The sequence below is a fragment of the Panthera uncia genome, chromosome X, assembly GCF_023721935.1.
Source record: "Panthera uncia isolate 11264 chromosome X, Puncia_PCG_1.0, whole genome shotgun sequence".
NCBI lineage: Eukaryota > Metazoa > Chordata > Mammalia > Carnivora > Felidae > Panthera > Panthera uncia.
The window spans coordinates 79530427-79550546 of NC_064817.1; the positions used below are offsets into that span (position 1 = coordinate 79530427).

The window sequence follows — 20120 nt, forward strand, 5'->3', positions numbered from 1 at the left end:
TATTATTACTTTACATAACTTTATGTCTTTTATGAAAGATGTGAGAAGAAGGATAGCAAGTAATATTCATAGAATTATGTTAGTCTCCTTATTTATCACTTCTGGTTCTCTTCGTTTCTTCAGAGGTATTTTAGTTACCTTGTGGATTCATGTCCTTATCCTAATACAGCTTTGCTCCCACCCATCTCCTTTGTGCTCTTATTGGCAGATATATTTCAGCTCTATATGTTATAGCCCCAAACAACACATTATAAATGTACTGTTTTAAACAGTTCCTTTTCAAAATCAGTTAAGAGAAGGAAAGGGAAAAATATGCACTGGTACTGTCTTTTAGAATTACATAATTACCTGTATGTGTGCTTTTATTTTCCATGGATTCAAATTACTGTCTGGGGTCATTCACATTCAGAACTAGAGAACTTTCTTTAGTATTTTTTGTAAGGTGAGAATGCTAGCAACAGATTCATTTTTTATCTATTTCTTTATTTTGCCATCATTTTTGAAAATTAACTTTGATGAACACAGAATTCCTGGCTAACAGGTTGTATCTGTGAGCAGTTTGAATATGTTGTTTTCCTTCCTTCTGGCATCCATTATTTTGATGATAAATTAGCTATTAATCTTACTGTGGTTCTCTTATAAGTTAGAAGTTATTTTTCTCTTGTTTTTTTTCAATATTTTCTTCTTGTTTTTGGCTTTCAGTATTTTGCAATGTTGTGTCTGTTTGCCAATCTCTTGTATGTATTCTACTTGAAATCCACTGAGCTTCCTGGATATGTAGATGAATATTTTTCATTAAATCTGGGAAGTTTTCAAACCTTATTTCTTTGAATTTTTTTTCTCCTCCTTTTCCCTCTGCTTTTGGTATTCTCATTATGTACATTAGTCCAATTAATGCTATTCTATGTTTCCCTGAGACTATTCAGTTTTCCTTTTTCTCTCTTCTTTAGATTACATAAAATCTATGAATCTTAGAATTTACAAATTCTTTCTTCTGCTAGCTCAAATCTACTGTTTGGTTCCTCTCATGAATTTTTTATTTCATTCTTTGTACTTTTCAGAATTTCCACTTGTTTCTTTTCATAATATCTCTTTTTTTATTTTTTTCTACTTGATATAACATTGTTATCATACTTGCCTTTATTCTTTAATCACAGGGTTTTTCATTCTTGAAATATATTTATTTATAGTGGCTACTTTGAAGTTTTTGTTAAATTTAACATCTGGTCACTCTTACAGGTAGTTTCTATTGCCTGCTTTGCTCCCCATACATGGGCATACTTTCCTGGTTCTCTGCATGTCTTGCAATTTTTTAGGTAATACATTTTAGCAACTCTGAGTACTTGTGTTCTTCTCCTGGGGTTTATTATTGTTGTTGTTTGCTTGTTTGTTTAGTGGCTGGCTATTTTAGTCATGTCCATTTCTTCCCAGCTATGTTAAGACTCTTTTGTTGTTCCTGAGAGGGCACAGAATTGGGTATGCCCACAGTCACTGTTGTATGACAATGGTTTTGTCAGTTCTCTTCACTGTCTTTTTCCCTGAACATACTTAGCTGTTAAGCTCCACTAATAGCTGGCTGATTGTTCTCTTCTTTTTATTTTGTTTTTAATTAAAAAAAAATTATGTTTCATTTATTTTTGAGAGAGAGAGAGAGAGAGAGAGAGAGCAAGTAGGGGAGGGGCAGAGACAGAGAGAGAAAGAGAGAGACAGAGAGAGACAGAATCCGAAGCAAGCTCCAGGCTCCGAGCTGTCAGCACAGAACCCAATGCGAGGCTTGAATTCATGAACCATGAGATCATGACCTGAGCTGAGGTCAGATGCTTAACTGACTGAGCCACCCAGGCACCCCTGTTTTTAATTTTTTTATTATTTATTTATTTATTTATTTATTTATTTATTTATTTATTTTGAGTGAGAGAGCAGGGGAGGGGCCGAGAGAGGGGGACAGAGGATCTGAAGCAGGCTCTGTGCTGACAGCAGAGAGCCCAATGTGGGGCTCAAACTCATGAACCTGGAGATCATGACCTGAGCCAAAGTCAGATGCTTAACCAACTGAGAAACCCAGGTGCCCTATTGCTATATTGTTTTTGAAACTGCTCTGGGGCATAAATTGCTTCACAGATTTATGGTATAAATTTTGGCCCCTTTTCAGACATAGTTTTTGATGTCATTGTGTGATGTTTGTTTTGACCCCAATAAGACTCTACTTATCTGTCTCTTTTTTTAATCCTCTGATAAACTAGCTGGCATAATGTTAAGTTACATCTCTAGTTAATGTACTGACCTCCTCTTAATTGCATTTGACCACAATCTTCATTTCTTATCGTGCTTTCAAACTTCAACCTCTCCACACTGTGTGACAGTGCTTTGGAAAGGGATTGGAGCTCTCTGCTTCAAAGCCTGCCTTTCCCAATGGAAAAAAAAATCTCTGATACAAGGCTCTGGAGCTAGGGATGGGCACAGTGGCACAATTTGAGTGACACTCCTGCTTTAGGACCTGTGCACTTGAATGGGGATTAAGTACCATCAAGTCTTCTTGACTTGCCTGTCCCAGGCAACTGGGGGCCCAGTATTCTTAGCACACTGTGCTGAAGAGAGAGCTTCTTTCTGATAAATTGGGCCTGGGCAGAAGGGAGCCCTCACCTTTTGGCTACACTCACCTAAAACTTATAGTCTGAGCAACAGATTAACTCAAAGCAGTATAAGAAGTTCCTTCTCTCCTGGAAAGATAAAGTGACCCTTCAGATGTGAGCTGAAGGTGAGAAGGGAACTGTGCTCTTGGCTGTACCCTTCTGGAGTATAATTTCCATTATGCTGAGCTGGGAAGGTGTAAGCATGGAGAAAGTCTTGGTTCAAATGTCACAGATTCTCATTGTTTTTATTGTTTTAGATTTTTTTAAAGAAATGTATCATTTTTTTTTCCATTTGCTGTATACCCTTATGATAATTTTCAAAGAATTCAAATGGTTATATTAAAAAATAACTTTCAGCAATTTCACCGGGGAATGGATCCTCAGAGTTCCTCACATTACCATGCCAGAAGTGGAACACCAACCACAGTTATTTTAAATTCCCTGTCTGATAGTTTCAAGACCCATGTCATATTTGATTCTGGTTCTCATTATTGTTTTGTCTCTTCAGAATGTTTTCTTTTCTTGTCTTTGTATTTCTCATAATTTTACCTGAAAACTAGGTAAGATAGTAATTACTGAGGTAAATAGAGTTTATGACTGAAGATGAACGTGTCTTTCCTGCTAAGTTTTTAGTATGGAAGTTTAATCTAGTTAGAAGTTGGGCTTAGTTTGATGTTTTCTTCCCATTGGCTTTGAGTCTTTCCAATTGGCTTTGCAGTTTTCCTTTGCTCTTCTGAGAAAGAATGTTTCTTGCTGTCCTCCACTGTTATTTTTACTCAGTGGTTGTTAGTGTGGTATTGAACAGAGAGGGACAGGCATTCTCTGATGTTCTGATAAGGTCTTCATCTTAGGTAAGCACTGTGAACCTGAGTTTTAGTGATGTAACCTTTGCATGTATTCATGCCTCTCCTTCAGATACAATGCTGAACCTAGCACACATGCCTGCTCCCTCCCTTCATAGAGCTTTTTGTTTTTCTGTTTCCTTTCCCCAACTGCTGTGGGGTTCTACTTGTGCCTTCAAGATATGGGTTTTGTTGTCCTTCTTCCTGCGTGATTAAGTCTTTTGTTTATCGGGGCGCCTGGGTGGCTCAGTCGGTTAAGCGGCCGACTTCGGCTCAGGTCACGATCTCGTGGTCCGTGAGTTCGAGCCCCACGTCGGGCTCTGTGCTGACAGCTCAGAGCCTGGAGCCTGTTTCAGATTCTGTGTCTCCCTCTCTCTGACCCTCCCCTGTTCATGCTCTGTCTCTCTCTGTCTCAAAAATAAATAAAAACGTTGAAAAAAAAATTTGAAAAAAAAAAAAAGTCTTTTGTTTATCAGGGGAGTTTAGTCTGGTTGGGATTTAATCAGTGACTGCTGTCTCAGTCTCTTAGCTGGCATTTTGGAGCAAGCTTTCTCAGATTCTCCCTGATCTTCCCTAGGAACACTTGAAGTTTTTGGAATAAAACCTGAATGTAAGCCCTTTATATCTGCAGCCCTCGGGGACTTCACACACTCATGCTAGCCCTCACTCAGTCTCTAGAAATTCATTAGCATTTTCAAGCCAAATTTTCTTACTGGTCTACATGCTGTTTGGTAGTGTCTATCCCAGATAAGCAGATACTCAGGTCCTATTTCTCCCTCCACAAGTCTCTCTATAGATTTTGTGATAATTGTTTGCCCTGTGAACTCAGTTCTCTGAGAGTTTTAAGAAAAATTGTTATTTTGCCATTTATACAACTTTCTTTCCTGTTGTAGTGTGAGTGCTATTCTTTTTAGCTCTCCATTTGGGGATGAAACCAAAAATTTTCTTGTTCATTTTACAAATTAAATAACACTTGATTTAAGGTTCCTTTTGGTTCCCATAAGAAGTACAAACTCTTGCTCTAGTGGCTTGCAGTGGACAAGGAGTTGATATCTATTCTCAGGAACATTTATTTTCTTATCCCAAAAGTATTTATGGGTTGGGAAGATTGTGAGGGAGAAGCAAAGTAGCTATCTCTTATATGACTATCCTTAGCAACATAGGTCATTGTTTGTTGGCTAAAAGGAACAGGTAATAGGTTCGATAGTCTCCAATGACAGAAACTCTTCATTGTTAGTCATAAGGCTTTGTTGTTTGTTTGTTTTCTCTGTCCTTTTCACTTTTGAAGTATGAAGGAGAATTTTGTAGGGATGGAAATTAAACTCCATACCATAAAACTTTAAAGCATTGCTCCCTTTCAGAACCAGTTACAACCTGGATTTGAACAGATAATTTGAGTTTTGAAGTAAACATGTTGAACCCTTCTCTCAGAGTCTATTGAAATAGCCCCCAGAACAATAGGCATGGGGATGCAGTTAAGACAATTACTCCAGCCAACCTTGCTCCAACTCCCAGAAGGGCCTTGATTGTGCCTGGGCCTGTTTTGGTGGTTTTGTAGTGACATCAGTTCTGTATCTTCCCAGTGCAGTACTTCTAATGTTTGAGTCATCCCAGGCCCAAATGTATAAGAGATCCCAGGCAAAGGGAGCTTAAGAAGGAATGTGATCTTCCAACTCAGGAGAAAACAGGTGTTACCACCTGTCTGAATACCTACATGTACTATAGGAAGAGCCCATGACTTGGAGGCCAAGGCAATTGAGCCGTGAATTGGCATTAAATGTCTTTTAAAGGCATTAATAGTGGAGGAAGCAATGCCATTGTGAGCCTTGCTCTTTAGGTCTGTCATCTGAAAAAAAACATTACCACTATTCTGACATCTTAAAGGATTGGTTGGTCAATAGGGTGAAGATAAGATTCAAATCCTTGTATTTAGGGAAGCTAACTAGTTAAGCATCATCGCCTTAGAGCCAAGTAAACCCAAGTTCCAATATTGGCCCTTCCCTTACCAGTATGTGACTTTGCATAAGTCATTTACACTCTATGAGCCTCAATTAAGTCACCTATATGGAAAGCATAATAACACCTTTCTCAGAATTGCTTGCCAGAATTGAAGAGTTAGAAATATGAAAAAAATGGGCTGTGAACAGCAGTGATTTATATCACTTCTAGACCACGGTGTGGAAAAATGAGTGGTTGCAGTGGTATCGTGATTAGTCTGGATCTCTGGGAAACTAGAGGGAGCAGAACCTGTCCATACCCAATCCTCATGAATTTTCAAAAATAAACCTTTGTTGTGGTAAGCCACTGATGTTTTGGGGTTGGTAGCTACCCTAATGCACAAATGGTCCTCAGAGTTAAACAACAGAATCACTGAAGGCTTGTTACAATACACATTAGATGTGATAAAGCTATATTAGGAGATAGGCAATTGATATGGAGATTGTGATGAGAAGAGAGAACTACTCAATTATGGTATCAGAAAGCCAGTGGATAATGACTAAGTTAATAAGTTAGAAAATAGCTGTTACAAGTCATATATCTGATAAGAGACTTGTAGCCAAGATAAAGAAAGAACTCAAAACTTGACAATAAAAAGGCAAACAACCCAATTTTAAAATTGGTAAAGGATTTAAATAGACATTTCTCCAAAGAGGATATACAAATGAACAATACACACATGAAAATATGCTCAACATCATTAGCCATTACGAAAATGCAAATCAAGACCACAATGGATTCCACTTTATACTAAGATGGCCAAAATAAAAAATGCAGGCAATGGCAAGTGTTAGCAAGGATGTAGAGAAGTTGGAACACTTGAACACAGGATCTGGATGGGACTGTCAAGTGCCACAGTTGCTTTAGGAAACAGTTTGGCAGTTCCTCAAAAAGTTGTACATAGAATTACCGCATAGCATAGCAATTCCACTCCTAGGTATATACTCAAGGAAATAAAACACATATTTAAATGCAAAAAGTTGACATTACTGTATAATATATATGAAAGTTGTTGAGAGGAAATCCTAATAGTTCTCATCACCATATATTTTTTTTTCTTTTCTTTTCTTTTTCTTTATTTCCTTTTTTGAGGAGGGAGATCCCTGCACAGAGGAGGGGACTTCTCAGGAAGGAAGCTTTTCATCTCAGGTCAGCTCCTCAGGGCTAGGGTCACACCTTGGTCAAATACTATCAAAGTGTGGGGGAGGGCAAGGGCTCAGGGATTGGGGTACACACTCACCTTGCATGGCCCACTCGCACACTCATACAGTCGTGCATCCACTCAAAACTCAGCCTACATGAACCTTCCATGCAACACCATTGCACCACACAGGTGGTGCCGCTCCAGGCCCCTCTCCCAACAGGTGTTTTGTTTTGTTTTGTTTTTTATCATATCTATATGAGATGATGGGTATACAGCTAATTATTGTGGTAATTTAAAAATATGTAAATCAATCCACATGCTGTACATCTTAAACATATAGCAATGCATGTAAATTATATTTCAATAAAATGAAAGATTTCAAGTAAAAAAAGAATGGAAAAAACTTTTGGTTCTTTCAGCAGAAATGAATAAGCAGTGTATCACATACTACACACCTGTGTTTACTTTAAAACAGACAAAAAACAAGTACATTAAATTTAGAGTACCTCTTCATAAAAGGAATCAAAGCATTTAAATGAAGTTAATGCAACTTTGGACATAATCATTAGCATGCACTGAGGCTATCTACATAATAAGCTAAGACAGAACCATAATTTCTGTACTTGTAAATATTATATTTTGTCTTCTCAATGAAGTTTATTTTAAAAGGCAAAAAATCCCATGTACATGAATTTTTAGTACTGATACATGCTACTATATGGATGAAACTTAAAAACTTTATGCTACTTGAAAGGAATCATATATTGTATGATTCCATATATATGAGATGTCTAGAATATGCAAATCTGTAGAGACAAAGTAGATCATTATTTGCCAGGAGCTGGGGGGAGAAGAGAATGGGAACACCATTATATGCTAATGTGTATAAAGTTCTTTTCAGGGTGATGAAAATATCCTGGAACTAATAGTGGTGATGGTTTCAGAACTCTGCTAATATACTAAAAACCAATAAATTGTACACTTTAAAATTAAGGGTGAATGTTGTGGTATGTGAATTACATTTCAATGCAACTGTTTATAAAAAAAGAAATTGCAGCGTAAGTATATTATTCAGAAATATGGAGATAAATACTAGAAGAAACCAAAAACGTTTATGGTAGTTGCCTTTGGAGGATGAGAATGTGGAATGGCAAGGCAGACTGAGATTTTTAATAATAAACTTTTTGCACTATTGGATTAAAAAAATTTACAGGTATCCATTTGATAAAAATGAGCTAAGAACAAAAGACACACACACAGACATTGTGAGGACAAGTCAAAAGAGATTCTGCTATATTGGATGTGCCAGGATTGTGAATTTTTGACAAGGTAGCTAGATGATTTTAATGCAGGTAGTCTGCTGGCAGCTAGCAAAATTTGAGAATACTACTATATCCAATGTTAAAATCATTTACCAATGAATTGTGATATAATCCCTGTACTGCTGTGTTCCTTTTGGAGTGTTAAGTTTCAGTTGCTAAAAAATGAAATTATGTGCTCAGGCTTACATATTCAATCAGAGACAGAACTGGAGCAAGAATTGAGGCCTTCTGACTTGATAATGTACCGGCTTTTTAAAAAAATTTCTATTATATGTTGTGGGTACCAAAATCAGTAAGATGAATTCTTTGTTTTGTAAAAGGCAAGTCTAATGGGGTAATTATAATGTCTGAAAAGTATATTAATTAAAAATTTACAAAGCATTTTCCCACATTTCTTGTCAGTGTTAAAACTACAGTATAACATGGAAAGAGGGACCTTCTCCACAGTTTGGCAGGGAACATAGTGAGGATTCAACTCAGCAGAGACTCTGGAAATCAAAGAGGTTTTGTTACCTTGAGGATTCCAACCCACCAGCAGCAGTGAGGCCCTTAGGGGAGTGCAGGACCCATGAGAAGAAGCACAGTGCACATCAAACATAGTATTACTCAAGGTAAAGTGGCACCCACCTCTTAGCTTCCAGGACTTATTCCTGACACAAATGAGACTTCCTTCAGCCCTCCCCCAGAGTTCTGTTTCTGTTACTGCAGGTCAGAGGGTAGGAGTCAGCTCAATACAGCTCACATACTCAGTACCTCATCTGATCTTCTCCACAGCCCTGGAAGAGAAGTTTTATCCCCATTTCACAGATGACAAGACTGTTACAGAAATGGATCTGTAATAACTCTCAAGTTAATTCCTCCAGTTTTGAGTCCCAGAGGGAATGTGAATATAACACATCATTCACATCGTGCCAAAGTAATTTTAAGTGTCTCCACTGCCTTCATAAACTCACTGAACTGTTATTTTGATTGCTTTGTATGTGTTTTCCCATTTTTACATCTTTTATTATTTATTTTATGGCAAAAGTAATCTATGTTTTTTCAGGAAAAAAGCAGATAAGAGAAGATAATCTCTTCCATTGCCACTACACAGAGAAAGCCACCATTTCTCTTTTGATATACTCAGTTTTCCCTACTCATGGATGTATTATGTAACTATTTTTTTTTTCAAAAATGGGCTGATGCTGTATATGCGGTTCTGAAAACTGTTTTTTTATTATTATTTTACAATGTACCATGAACATATTTTCCATGCACATGGGTGAAAGTTCCCTACTTAAAGACAGAGTGCTGCAGTTGGGTGAAGGCTGCTGGTAACCGAGAGTGACACCTAAAGCAAAGTATCAGCATAAGGTTAAAGCACATAGCCTGGCAAATGCCTACCAGGGAAAGCAGGGTCAGCAATATTCTCACTAGAGAAATCAGAATTGAAGGCCAAAGGCATTAAACATATGGGACATCTTCTAAGTCCTTCTGGCCCCTACCTCCACCCCTCATTCCTCTGACACCCCGTTGCCCCCTTGGGGCAAAGGGATCCTGTACATCTCTTTGCATCCAATGAAAACCACCCATTTTCTGTTTTTTCCTTAGCTCTTCCTGAGCCCTTGACACATCTCCACATTCTCTCATCATTTCCTCACTGCCCAAGTGCCTTTCCTGTAAGTCCTCCTGATAGTCCTTGGGGGAATCGTCTGTCCCCCTGTCCGTTTTTCTTTTTGCTTTCCTAGGCACATAATCTTCAGCTGGGCGCTTTTCGGCAGCCCGCGACTCACTCTCAGCCTTTGTCAGGGATTCTGGCTTGCCCTCACTGTGTGGTTTTCCCTCATTTTCAGACTTGCCCTGCTTTTCTTGCTTTTTCTCATCTTCTGGTTGTCCCTCATCATCTGGCTGTCCCTCATTCTGGAGCTTTCCCTCATGCCCTGGCTTTCCCTTCACTTTCAGCTTTTCTTCCTCATCTGATTTTCCTTCATCTTCTGTATCTACTTCATCTTCTGGCTTTCCCTCATTTTTGAGGTTTCCTTCATTTTCTGGCTTTCGTTCATTTTCTTTGTAGACCTTTTCCATGTTGAGATTCTCCCTCCTTTGCCTGTCCTAGGAGACAAAAAGAAGAACTTAGGTTGTATAATATAGTTCCTAAAAATATTTGCCTTTATGATTTAGAGTTTTCCTTACCCTACCCAAATTACAGGTGCACTCCTACCTATACATTTTTTCCCTTTCCTCCCCACTTCCACATGTTTACATGAGCCAGCCTTACAGAAACTTTCACAGGTGCTTCTCTCTACATTTAAGTGGGGTGTGCTGAGAACTGTATAAGAGCAGATTTGTCCCTAAACTTTGCTCTGGCCTTAGCAATGCCCAGGACAATTTTAAATGGGTAGTCCCAACTCACACTGACCTGCAGGAATCCTGGCCAGTTTCTTTTTTTCCTTGCCTGCAGTTGTAAGACTTCTAGAACAGCAGATATAACAGATAATGGCCAGTTCTCAGATTTCAGAGCTATTCTAATATCTTCAAGGGGCTTCACAGATGCCATGCCTCTTGTCTCTCACTTCTTTGTTCTTACCTTGGTCCTCACCAGCCATAAAGCACCATGTTCCTTCCCTTAGGGTCCTGACATAGGCCATGTATTCTGAGACTGCAGTAGGGTGGCTTGGAGGAAGGTTGTCCTCCCCAACCTCTGCTCAAGCTTAAGTCACTGCTACTCCCAGGGGTCCTGGGACAGTTACCTTCTCCCACTGACCTGCACTGATACTGCAGGTCTTTCCTTTTCTTGTTTGGGTTGGTGCCTACAACTACCGACCTGAAGACCTATAAAGAGACAAGAGACAGATGGTAAATGAGAAGTGAATGACTGGCAACTGAGACGCTGTTTCTTTTCACACTATAGTTGTCAACACTTTCCCAACTCGTGCCACCCCCCCATCCTTTTCCTTGCTTCCCGGATCCCCCTTTACAGCCCTTCCCTAATACCTCCATTTTCTACCACTGGGCAATGGCAGAGAACAATTATTTCCAAAGAGTTACTATGTTTCTGAATCTTCCTCCCAAATTTATATCTGATTTGTTCTTGCACTAAAATGAGTGAGGTTCAGGACAGTGATGTTCAGAAGGCAGATCCTGCTGGGCTCAGGTATCTGCCTTCCCAACCCCCCACTCCAGGGTGCCCACATAGCACAAAGTCCATCACGTTTCTGAAAATGATGAAGATAGAGTCAGGAGGCAGGACTGAAACGTCCAGAGCATTCCTGACACCCCTTGCCTCTCTACATACGAAGAATATCACGTTTTCCTACAATGCAAGAGACAAATTATTTCCAAATTCAGTAGATTTGGCTCATCTTATCTCCTGTTAGTGTTCTTTAGTTTAGAAGCCACTCCTCCCCAACAGGGAGCTGCAGACTGAACCTCTGTCTCCCTTCTTTGCAGCACCTCCTCCCCCCTCCCCCGCTACCTGCAGGCCATCATTTTCGGCTACAAAATGGACGGAAGTTGGAGAAAAGATGCAAATAACACAGGCCCTCCCCACCTTTGGCTCACAGGCTGTGCCATCCTCCAGCTGCTCGGCAGAGATCAGGCTATTTCCTCCTCATCGTCATCCCCCTCCCCCGGCCGTCTCCGCCAGACGTCTCTGGATAACCTGCCTCCTAGGAGATCCCAGTTGGTACCCAGTCTCAACCCCTTGTCCCTCTCCACCTCCTCCCGCCAAGCCCTGGATTTCTTGTACCAAATATATACCCATTGGGAAAAGAAGGGATAGAGAGAATCCAGTCCTGGACCCGCTCGGGTCTTTGCCCTTTGCCATCCCCCACCCCAGGGGTCTGCAGGTGCCTGTGGATTTGTAGCCCTTCCAGAGAGATGCTTCCGTCTCCTCACATTTCTTTCTGCCATAAGCCCACATTTATCCGGGGAAATAAGAGTTGGTACCCAGACCTCTCCCTGAACACTCATACAATTTCCTGCGCCAGAATGAATGGTGGTGGGAGGGGGTGGCATCTGGAAAGCAGACAGGATCCTTTGTAGCCTCTATCAGTTACCATCCCTACCCCAGTGCACCACCCCCCGCCCCCCGCAACTTCTCCTCTGGTTGTACCGACCTGCAGGGCTATAGGGCAGCTGCCCTCTGTCCCTCAGTCTGAAATCTTTCTCCACGGAAATAGGGAGCTGGTACCTGGAGGAGAGGGACTTCTGCACACGTAGGCCTCTGATCACGTGAAGAAAACGTCACCAGTGGGCTCGGGTCCCTAGTTCCCCTCCCACCAGCAGAAAGTGCGTCAGGAGCCAGCCCACTTCTTCCCTTCACTAGCCCCCTTCCGCCTCGCTCTGCTTAAGTCCCCTCCTCTCACCGTTTGAGCCCCTGTCACTCATTTTGGTCTTTGCTATTCCCAAAGATCAAATGTGGCCCCTTCTCCCTGCGGTATGTGTTTGTTCTGTTTTATCAAGGAAGAGCTACATTTTCTCCTAGAGCAACTGGTCACTGGTACATTTCTGAGGATTGTTTTTTCTTTCTCTCCTTTGATCTCAGAGCACCTACCCCGTCCCGTCAATCTACTCAACTTAGCCACTGATTTTCGTTTCTCCTCTCCTCCAGATCTTCACATAACAGGTACATGATGGATTGCCAGGTAGGGAAACAGATAGTTGAAGTGGGGATTTTATTTTCTTCTAAATATTTTTTTTCAGTTTTATTTAATTTGCTCCCCTCAGCATGGGTTATTCTTATAAGCAAAAATTAAATAAAGCTATTTTCATTTGGGGCAAAGAATGTGTTTAGGATAGAAAAAAAACCAACAAGTTTCCAAAATTAAGTTCATTGCATTAATTTTTACTATATGGAAAATGGCTTGAACTGGCTATACACAAAATATTTTTTTGTAATTTTCATAAATAGGTAGTTCTTCCATGTTCTACTAAAAATACATGTATTTATTGTGCCTAAACAATCACTGAGTGTTAAGTAGACTTGCTGAAATCTGATGGCGGACACAATATCAATCTTGAACATTTGGTCCATGGCTATTTTCATTCAGAAGTTTAGCTGTTGTGGAAAGGCGGCTGAGGATCTGAGGGATGCAGATATGGTCTGATTTTCCCTGCCCTTCCAAGAAGCGGGGAATATGCAGTTTCCAGATCCCCTTCTCACCTTCCAGAGCCTCTCATCCTTTGCATTCAGGCACCTGACTATTGCTTACTCCAAAACGAACATGGAGAGATGACCATGGTAGTGACCTGAGTAAATGTCTTTGGATCCTTCCCTCCTTCTTCCAAATTCTCACAGAAGTAAGTCAACCCCAGCAGAGATGGGAATGCTATCCGAACAACTGAAAACCAAGACACATCCCTTCCAGCCCCCTGCAGTGGAAGGTTTCTATAAAACCCAGAGAAATGATTGCTTTAGGGAGAGCCTCCATACCTGCCTGTTCTCTGCCCTTATTCAGAGTGTCCAAGTGGAAGTTTCTTTGACCCTGTCTGCTGCCTACTGCTTGACTTAGGAGGTGATGCCTGATGGGTTTCTAAATTGCAGTATCTTCACCAGAGCACCTAGGAAGCACCAAAGCACCTTGCATGCTGCAAGGTGTCTGCTTCCCAGTTCATACCCATCCTGTGCCCTCTGAGCCAGGTTTGGTTCAGTGTCTAAGGAAGTCTGACATGGTGACTGTACTGATTTACGTAGACCATGCATTCTCAACTGATGAAGTCTTGGACCACCTAAAATGGTATGCAAGGTTGCATATGCTTAGAAAGTACTAGAGTATGTGCACTTATGAAAAGATCTGTACCTAGGAACCAGAGAAACCCTGATACATGAGCAGATTGACATCATGGAAAAGCAGAAGCTACAGGTAGAGAAAAGATATAGAGGAGATGGAGAAGAAGCTACTTGGGAGTGAGAAAAGGAAAAGACAAATAGAAGCTGACCTATGTTGGGAATGCAAATTGGTGCAGCCACTCTGGAAAACAGAGTGGAGGTTCCTCAAAAAATTAAAAATAGACCTACCCTATGAGCCAGCAATAGCACTGCTAGGAATTTACCCAAGGGATACGGGAGTACTGATGCATAGGGGCACTTGTACCCCAATGTTTATAGCAACACTCTCAACAATAGCCAAATTATGGAAGGAGCCTAAATGTCCATCAACTGATGAATGGATAAAGAAATTGTGGTTTATGTACACAATGGAGTACTACGTGGCAATGAGAAAGAATGAAATATGGCCCTTTGTAGCAACGTGGATGGAACTGGAGAGTGTTATGCTAAGTGAAATAAGTCATACAGAGAAAGACAGATACCATATGGTTTCACTCTTATGTGGATCCTTAGAAACTTAACAGAAACCCATGGGAGAGGGGAAGGAAAAAAAAGAGGTTAGAGTGGAAGAGAGCCAAAGCATAAGAGACTCTTAAAAACTGAGAACAAACTGAGGGTTGATGGGGGGTGGGAGGGAGGGGAGGGTGGGTGATGGGTATTGAGGAGGGCACCTTTTGGGATGAGCACTGGGTGTTGTATGGAAACCAATTTGACAATAAACTTCATATATTGAATAAATAAATAAATAAATAAATAAATAAATAAAATGAGAAAAGGAAAAAAAAAAAAAACATCCTAGAAGCTGACCTATGTTAAAGTGAGAGCACTTTCTCCTTGGATTCCAGCATTCTTAACTAGAGAACCGTCTTAATCCTCTGGAATTATATTCAAAATGATGTGCATGTGTGTGTGGTTGGGAGCGATATGTACATTGTTACCGGGTGTGTATATTTGCCTAGGATAGGATCCACTAGTATCATTAGATGTTCAGACGGGTATGCAATATAAAAACAAGTGAAGGCCAACTGCCCTAGAGAATATACTTTTATAAATATCTTTTTTTTTCAAATAGGACTCTATTTTTAGGAGAAATTAACATAACATAAAAATTAGTTATTTTAAAGTGTATAACTCAATGACATATAGTACATTCACAATGTTGTGAAACCATCTCCTCTATTCCATTCCAAAATAATTTGCATTAACTCTGAAGGAGACCCCAAACCCATTAAGCAGTCACTACCAATTTTTCCCTTTTACTGGTTCCTAGCAATGACTAATCTGCTTTGTCTCCATGGAATTATCCAATTTAGATATTTCATATAAATGGAATCATGCAATATGTGACCTTTCATGTTTGGCTTCTTTCACTTAGCATAATATATTCAAGGTCCATTCACATTGTAGTATGTATAGTATTTCATTCCTTTTTATGGCTGAATAATATTTAATTGTATGCCCATATTGTATTCTGTTTAGCCATTCAATATCGATGGATATTTGGGTTATTTCCATGTTTCTACCATTATAAGTGCTGCCTTAAACACTTCTGTATAAGTGTTTGTGTGGGTGTATGTTTTTATTTCTCTTGGGTAATATTTAAGAATGGAATTGCTGGGTCATGTGGTAATTCTATGTAAAACTTTTTCAGGAACTGCCAAACTGCTCCACAGTGGCTGCAACATTTTGCACTCCTACCACCAATATATTAGGGTTCCAATTGCTCTCCATTCTCAAAGACAACTGTTAATTTTCACTTTTTTTATTTTTGCATTTTCCTAATGACTAATAATATTAAGCATCTTTTCTTGTATTTATCAGATATTTATCGATCTTTTTTGGAGAAATATCTATTCAAGACCCTTTTCCATTTTTTAAATTGGCTTGCTTGTCATTTTCTTATTGAATTATAAGAGTTCTTCATATATTCTGGATACAAAACCCTTTTCAGATATATGATTTGCAAATATTTTCTTCCATTCTGTGGATTGCTTTTTTACTTTCTTGAAAGTGTCTTCTTATCCACAGAAGTTTTTAATTTTTATGAAGTCCAATTTATATGTTTTTCTTTTTTGTTGTTCTTCTTTTTGATGTCATATCTAAAACTTCATTGCCAAATTCAAGGACATGAAGATTTATACCTTTGTTTTCTTTCAAGAGTTTTAAAGTTTATCTCATATATTTAGCTCTTTGATACATTTTGAGTTAATTTTTGTATATTGTGTGTTTATTTTTTTAAATGACTTTATACAATTTAAAGGTTCTTTTGATTGCAGAACACAACACACTGTCACAAAAATAGATAGAAGGCAGAACCCTTTGTTACTTATAGCTCCAAAAGAGAGAAAGTTAGTTGCCAAGCAGAGCTACAGGCATTACACCTGAATAACAGCTAGTTGGATCTCTCAAGGGCAGTTTATGTATTACAAATTAGGTGGGGCTAGCTACATTTTTCTGGACCTTTGAGGATTGGCTAATTTGAATAATTTCTCAGGCTCCAGGGCATAGAGGCTGTTCTTAGTTGTCTGGAACCTGGCCCATGGGCTAATAGGGCTTGTGCATAGTGTCCCAGAGTGTGAATGCATGATCTGGGAAGTGGTAGAAGTGTATACTTTATCATCTGTTCATGAAGGGCAACTAACCAGCCTCTAGCCAGGGCCTCACAATTGACTCGACAGCATTTTTACAAAAATAAAATAAAATAAAATAAAATAAAATAAAATAAAATAAAAATAAAAAAGATGATGTAGTTGATGACTAGATGTCTTGACATCCATCTTGAACTCCATTGTTGGGATATTTGAGTGGCTCAAATAGTAAAAAAGATTTACAGAGAGCAGGACATAAGTTGCCTTAAACAACATAAAAGACCTTTTATTATGAGAATAAAAAGGAAGAAAACAAGTAGAAGAATAAGAAGTTCTTATAGGCCAGACATAACCAAGGTAGATGAGGGGTGGTCTAGGAGGTAGTTGCCTCATGAGGCAAGCAATAATCTCCATTAATTTTTAAAATGGCATTAATAGTTATAACTTCTACAAGATTTCCCCTTTAGATATGGAAGTGTAGAAGTATACAGTATACCTTTTGGCAGAGAGAAAAACATATACCAGGGTCATGAACTAAATAAATAATGAACTGAAGAAATGTAATAGAATCCCCAATATCAAAGAAAGAAAAACAATAAATATATTGTGTTCAATTTGTCAGTACTTTAGGAAAGACAGCATATAGGCATTGTTGAAACGATGGTCTCAGTGTCTGAGGTGAAGTCTTCCCCTGTTTAGAGAGCAAAGTCATCTCCAATGTAAGATCTTTGGGACCATGTTATCTGAAGAAACATCATTTCCAGTGGCAGGCTTCTGGATTGGGGTGATGTCATCTAGGATGTGGGACTGTGGTATTATTTACAAGTAGATACCTACTCGGGTTGATGCGAGTCATGTTTTCATGGTTCTGGTATTATAAGGAGGCTGGGATGTGTGTAGACTCTAAAGGCAATGTTGGGCTTGGAAGACTGACTTGCAAATTTCTTTTTTAATTATGATAAGTTATCATAATATAAAATTTTCCTTCTTAACCATTTTTTAGTACACATATCAGTGGCATTAAGTACACTCACATTGTTGTGCAACCATCACCACCATCCATCTCCAGAACTTTCTTTGTCTCCCCAAACTGAAATTTTGTACCCATTAAACTAACTCCCCTTGCCCCACTCTCTTTATGCCCTGGCAAGCACCATTCTGCTTTCTGTCCCTAAGTGTTTGACTACTTTAGGGATTTTGAATAAATGAAATCACGAATCTTTTTCTGTCTGGCTTATTTCACTTAGCATAATGTCTTCAAGTTTTATCCATATTGTAGCATGTGTCACAATTTCATTCCTTTTTAAGACTGAATAATGTTCCATTTTATGTATATACTACATTTTGTTTATCTATTTATCTGTCAATGGACATTTAGGTTGTTTCCAACTTTTTCTCCCAGTTTATCGAGAGATAATTCACACACATTAGTGTATAAGTTTAAGATAGCATGATGCTTTGATTTACATATATTGTGAAATGATTACCACAGTAAGCTTAGTGAACATTCATCATCTCATACAGGTACAATAAAAAAAAGAAAAGAATTTCTCCTTGTGATGAGAACACCTAGGATCTACTCTCTTAATAACTTTTCTATAAATCATACAGCAGTGTTAACTATAGTCATCACACTTTACATTACATCCCCATGACTTATTTATTTTATAAATGGAAATTTTTACCTTTTGACCACTTTTCTACAATTTTCCCTCCCCTCACCCCCACTGCTGGTAACCACAAATCTGATCTCTTTTCCTATGATTTTGGTGGATTTAATGTATGTTATCAATGTTTTATAGCTTTCAATGTGCAGGTCTTGAATATCTTTGCCAAATTTATCCCTAAGTATTTCATATTTCTGATGCTATTGTAAATGATATTGTTTTAAATTTTAATCTGGCTGTTCATTGTTGTACAGGACTGAATATTTTCCCCCAAAATTCATGTCTACCCAGCACTTCAAAATGTGATCTTATTTGTAAATAAGGTCTTTGTGGATGTAATTAATTAAGAATTGAGATGAGGGGTGCCTGGCTGGCTCAGTTGGTAGAGCTTGGAACTCTTGATCTCAGGGTTGTGAGTTTGAGCCCCATGTTGGGCATAGAGATTACTTAAAAATAGAATATTAAAAAAAAGAGTTGAGAAATATCATAGTGGCTTAGGGTGGGCCCTAAATCCAATGGATGTATCCTTAGAAGAAACAAAGAACACATAGACAGACATACAGAAGAGAAGCAAAGATTAGAGTTAAAGTTGCCACAAGTCAAGGACTGTCTGAGGCCACTAGAAGCTGGAACAAGTAAGGAGGGATTCTTTTCTAGAGAATTTCAGAGAGAACATAGCACTACTTACACCTTGATTTGGACTTCTGGCCTACAAAACTATAAGAGAACACATTTCTGGGTGTTTTTTTTAAGCCACCAAGCTTATGGTAATTTGTTATAGCAGTCTCAGAAAATTAGAAAAACAACTAAATTTGTATTTCAATCTTGTATCCTGCAACCTTTCTGAACGTATTTATTAGCTCAAGTAGCTTTTTATATATTACATAGAATTACTACATAGATAATAGTTTTCTAGGAGTATTTTCTATTTCTTCCTTTGCAATCTGTATGACTTTTATTTCTTTCTCTTATTGTACTGACTAAAACTTCTGGTATAATTTTAAATATAATTTATGAAAGTGTTTATTTTGCTTCATTTTTCATCTTAGGTGGGAAACATTTAGTCTTTACATACACATCATTATGTATAATTTTTGTAGATGTAGTTTATCAGGTTGAGGAAGGTCTCTTCTATATGTGGTTGCTGACTATTTTAATCAGTAATAATTCTTTCAATTTTAGCAAATGTTTTTTCATCACCCATTAAGATTATCGTATGTTTTTTTCTCTTTTATGTTAACGTAGTGAATTACAATGATTTTCTAATTTAACACTATCTTGAATCCTTGGGATAAACCTTACTTAGTAATGGTGTATTATGTTTTGTATATATAACTGAATTTTAAAAAGGGCAGGTGCCTGGATGGCTCAGACAGTTAAGTGCCTGGCTCAGGTCATGATCCGAGGGTCATGGGTTCGAGCCCCATGTCAGGCTCTGCACTGAGTGTGGAGCCTACTTAAGATTCTCTCTCTCTTGAGGAGAGCACCTTTTGGGATGAGCATGGGTGTTGTATGGAAACCAGTTTGAAAATAAATTTCATATTAAAAAAACATAAAAACAACCAAAAACCAAATATTCTCTCTCTCTCTCCCCTGCTCATGCTCTCTCTCTCTCTCTCAAAAAAAAAAATGAACATATATGTTCATGAGGGAGATTAGTTTATGGTTATCTTTCCTTGTAACATAATTGTCTGGTTAGTTATCCGAGTAATTTTAGCCTCATAGGGTGAGTTGGGAGCTATTCCTTCCTTTTCAATTTTCTAAAAGATTTTGAATAGAATTGGCATTATGTTAATTCCTAAATGTTTGGTAGAATTACCAGTTAAGCCATCTTGACCTATGGTTTTCTTTAGAGGAAGTATTTTAAATAAAATTTCCATTTACTTTCATGGTGAGCATAGTTTAATGTATAAAATTGTCAAATCACTATGCTGTATACCTGAAACTAATATAACATTGGATACCAAAAATACTTCAAATAAAAAACTTTTTTTAAAGATTTCTGTTTATTTAATAGGTATAGAGCTTCCTTCTATTCTAATATGTATGTTCAGTGCTATAAATTTCTGCCCAAGTGGTGCTTTTGCCACATCTCACAAATTACTATTTGTTGAATT

The 20120-nt window shown here is 38.5% G+C and overlaps 1 protein-coding gene and 1 non-coding gene across 2 annotated transcripts; both read right to left on the reverse strand.

Annotated features, from left to right (window-relative positions):
* Nucleotides 1-6577: 6577 nt before the first annotated feature.
* On the reverse strand, nt 6578-6842 carry LOC125932485 (small Cajal body-specific RNA 2). The gene has a single exon (XR_007460645.1). It is a non-coding gene; the product is annotated as a small Cajal body-specific RNA 2 (non-coding RNA).
* A 2417-nt stretch (nt 6843-9259) lies between these two features.
* TCEAL5 (transcription elongation factor A like 5) lies at nt 9260-10026 on the reverse strand. The gene has a single exon (XM_049644115.1). It carries the CDS (start codon nt 10001-10003, stop codon nt 9383-9385), a length of 621 nt encoding a protein of 206 aa, XP_049500072.1. The 5' UTR covers nt 10004-10026; the 3' UTR covers nt 9260-9382.
* Between the last annotated feature and the right edge of the window lie 10094 nt (nt 10027-20120).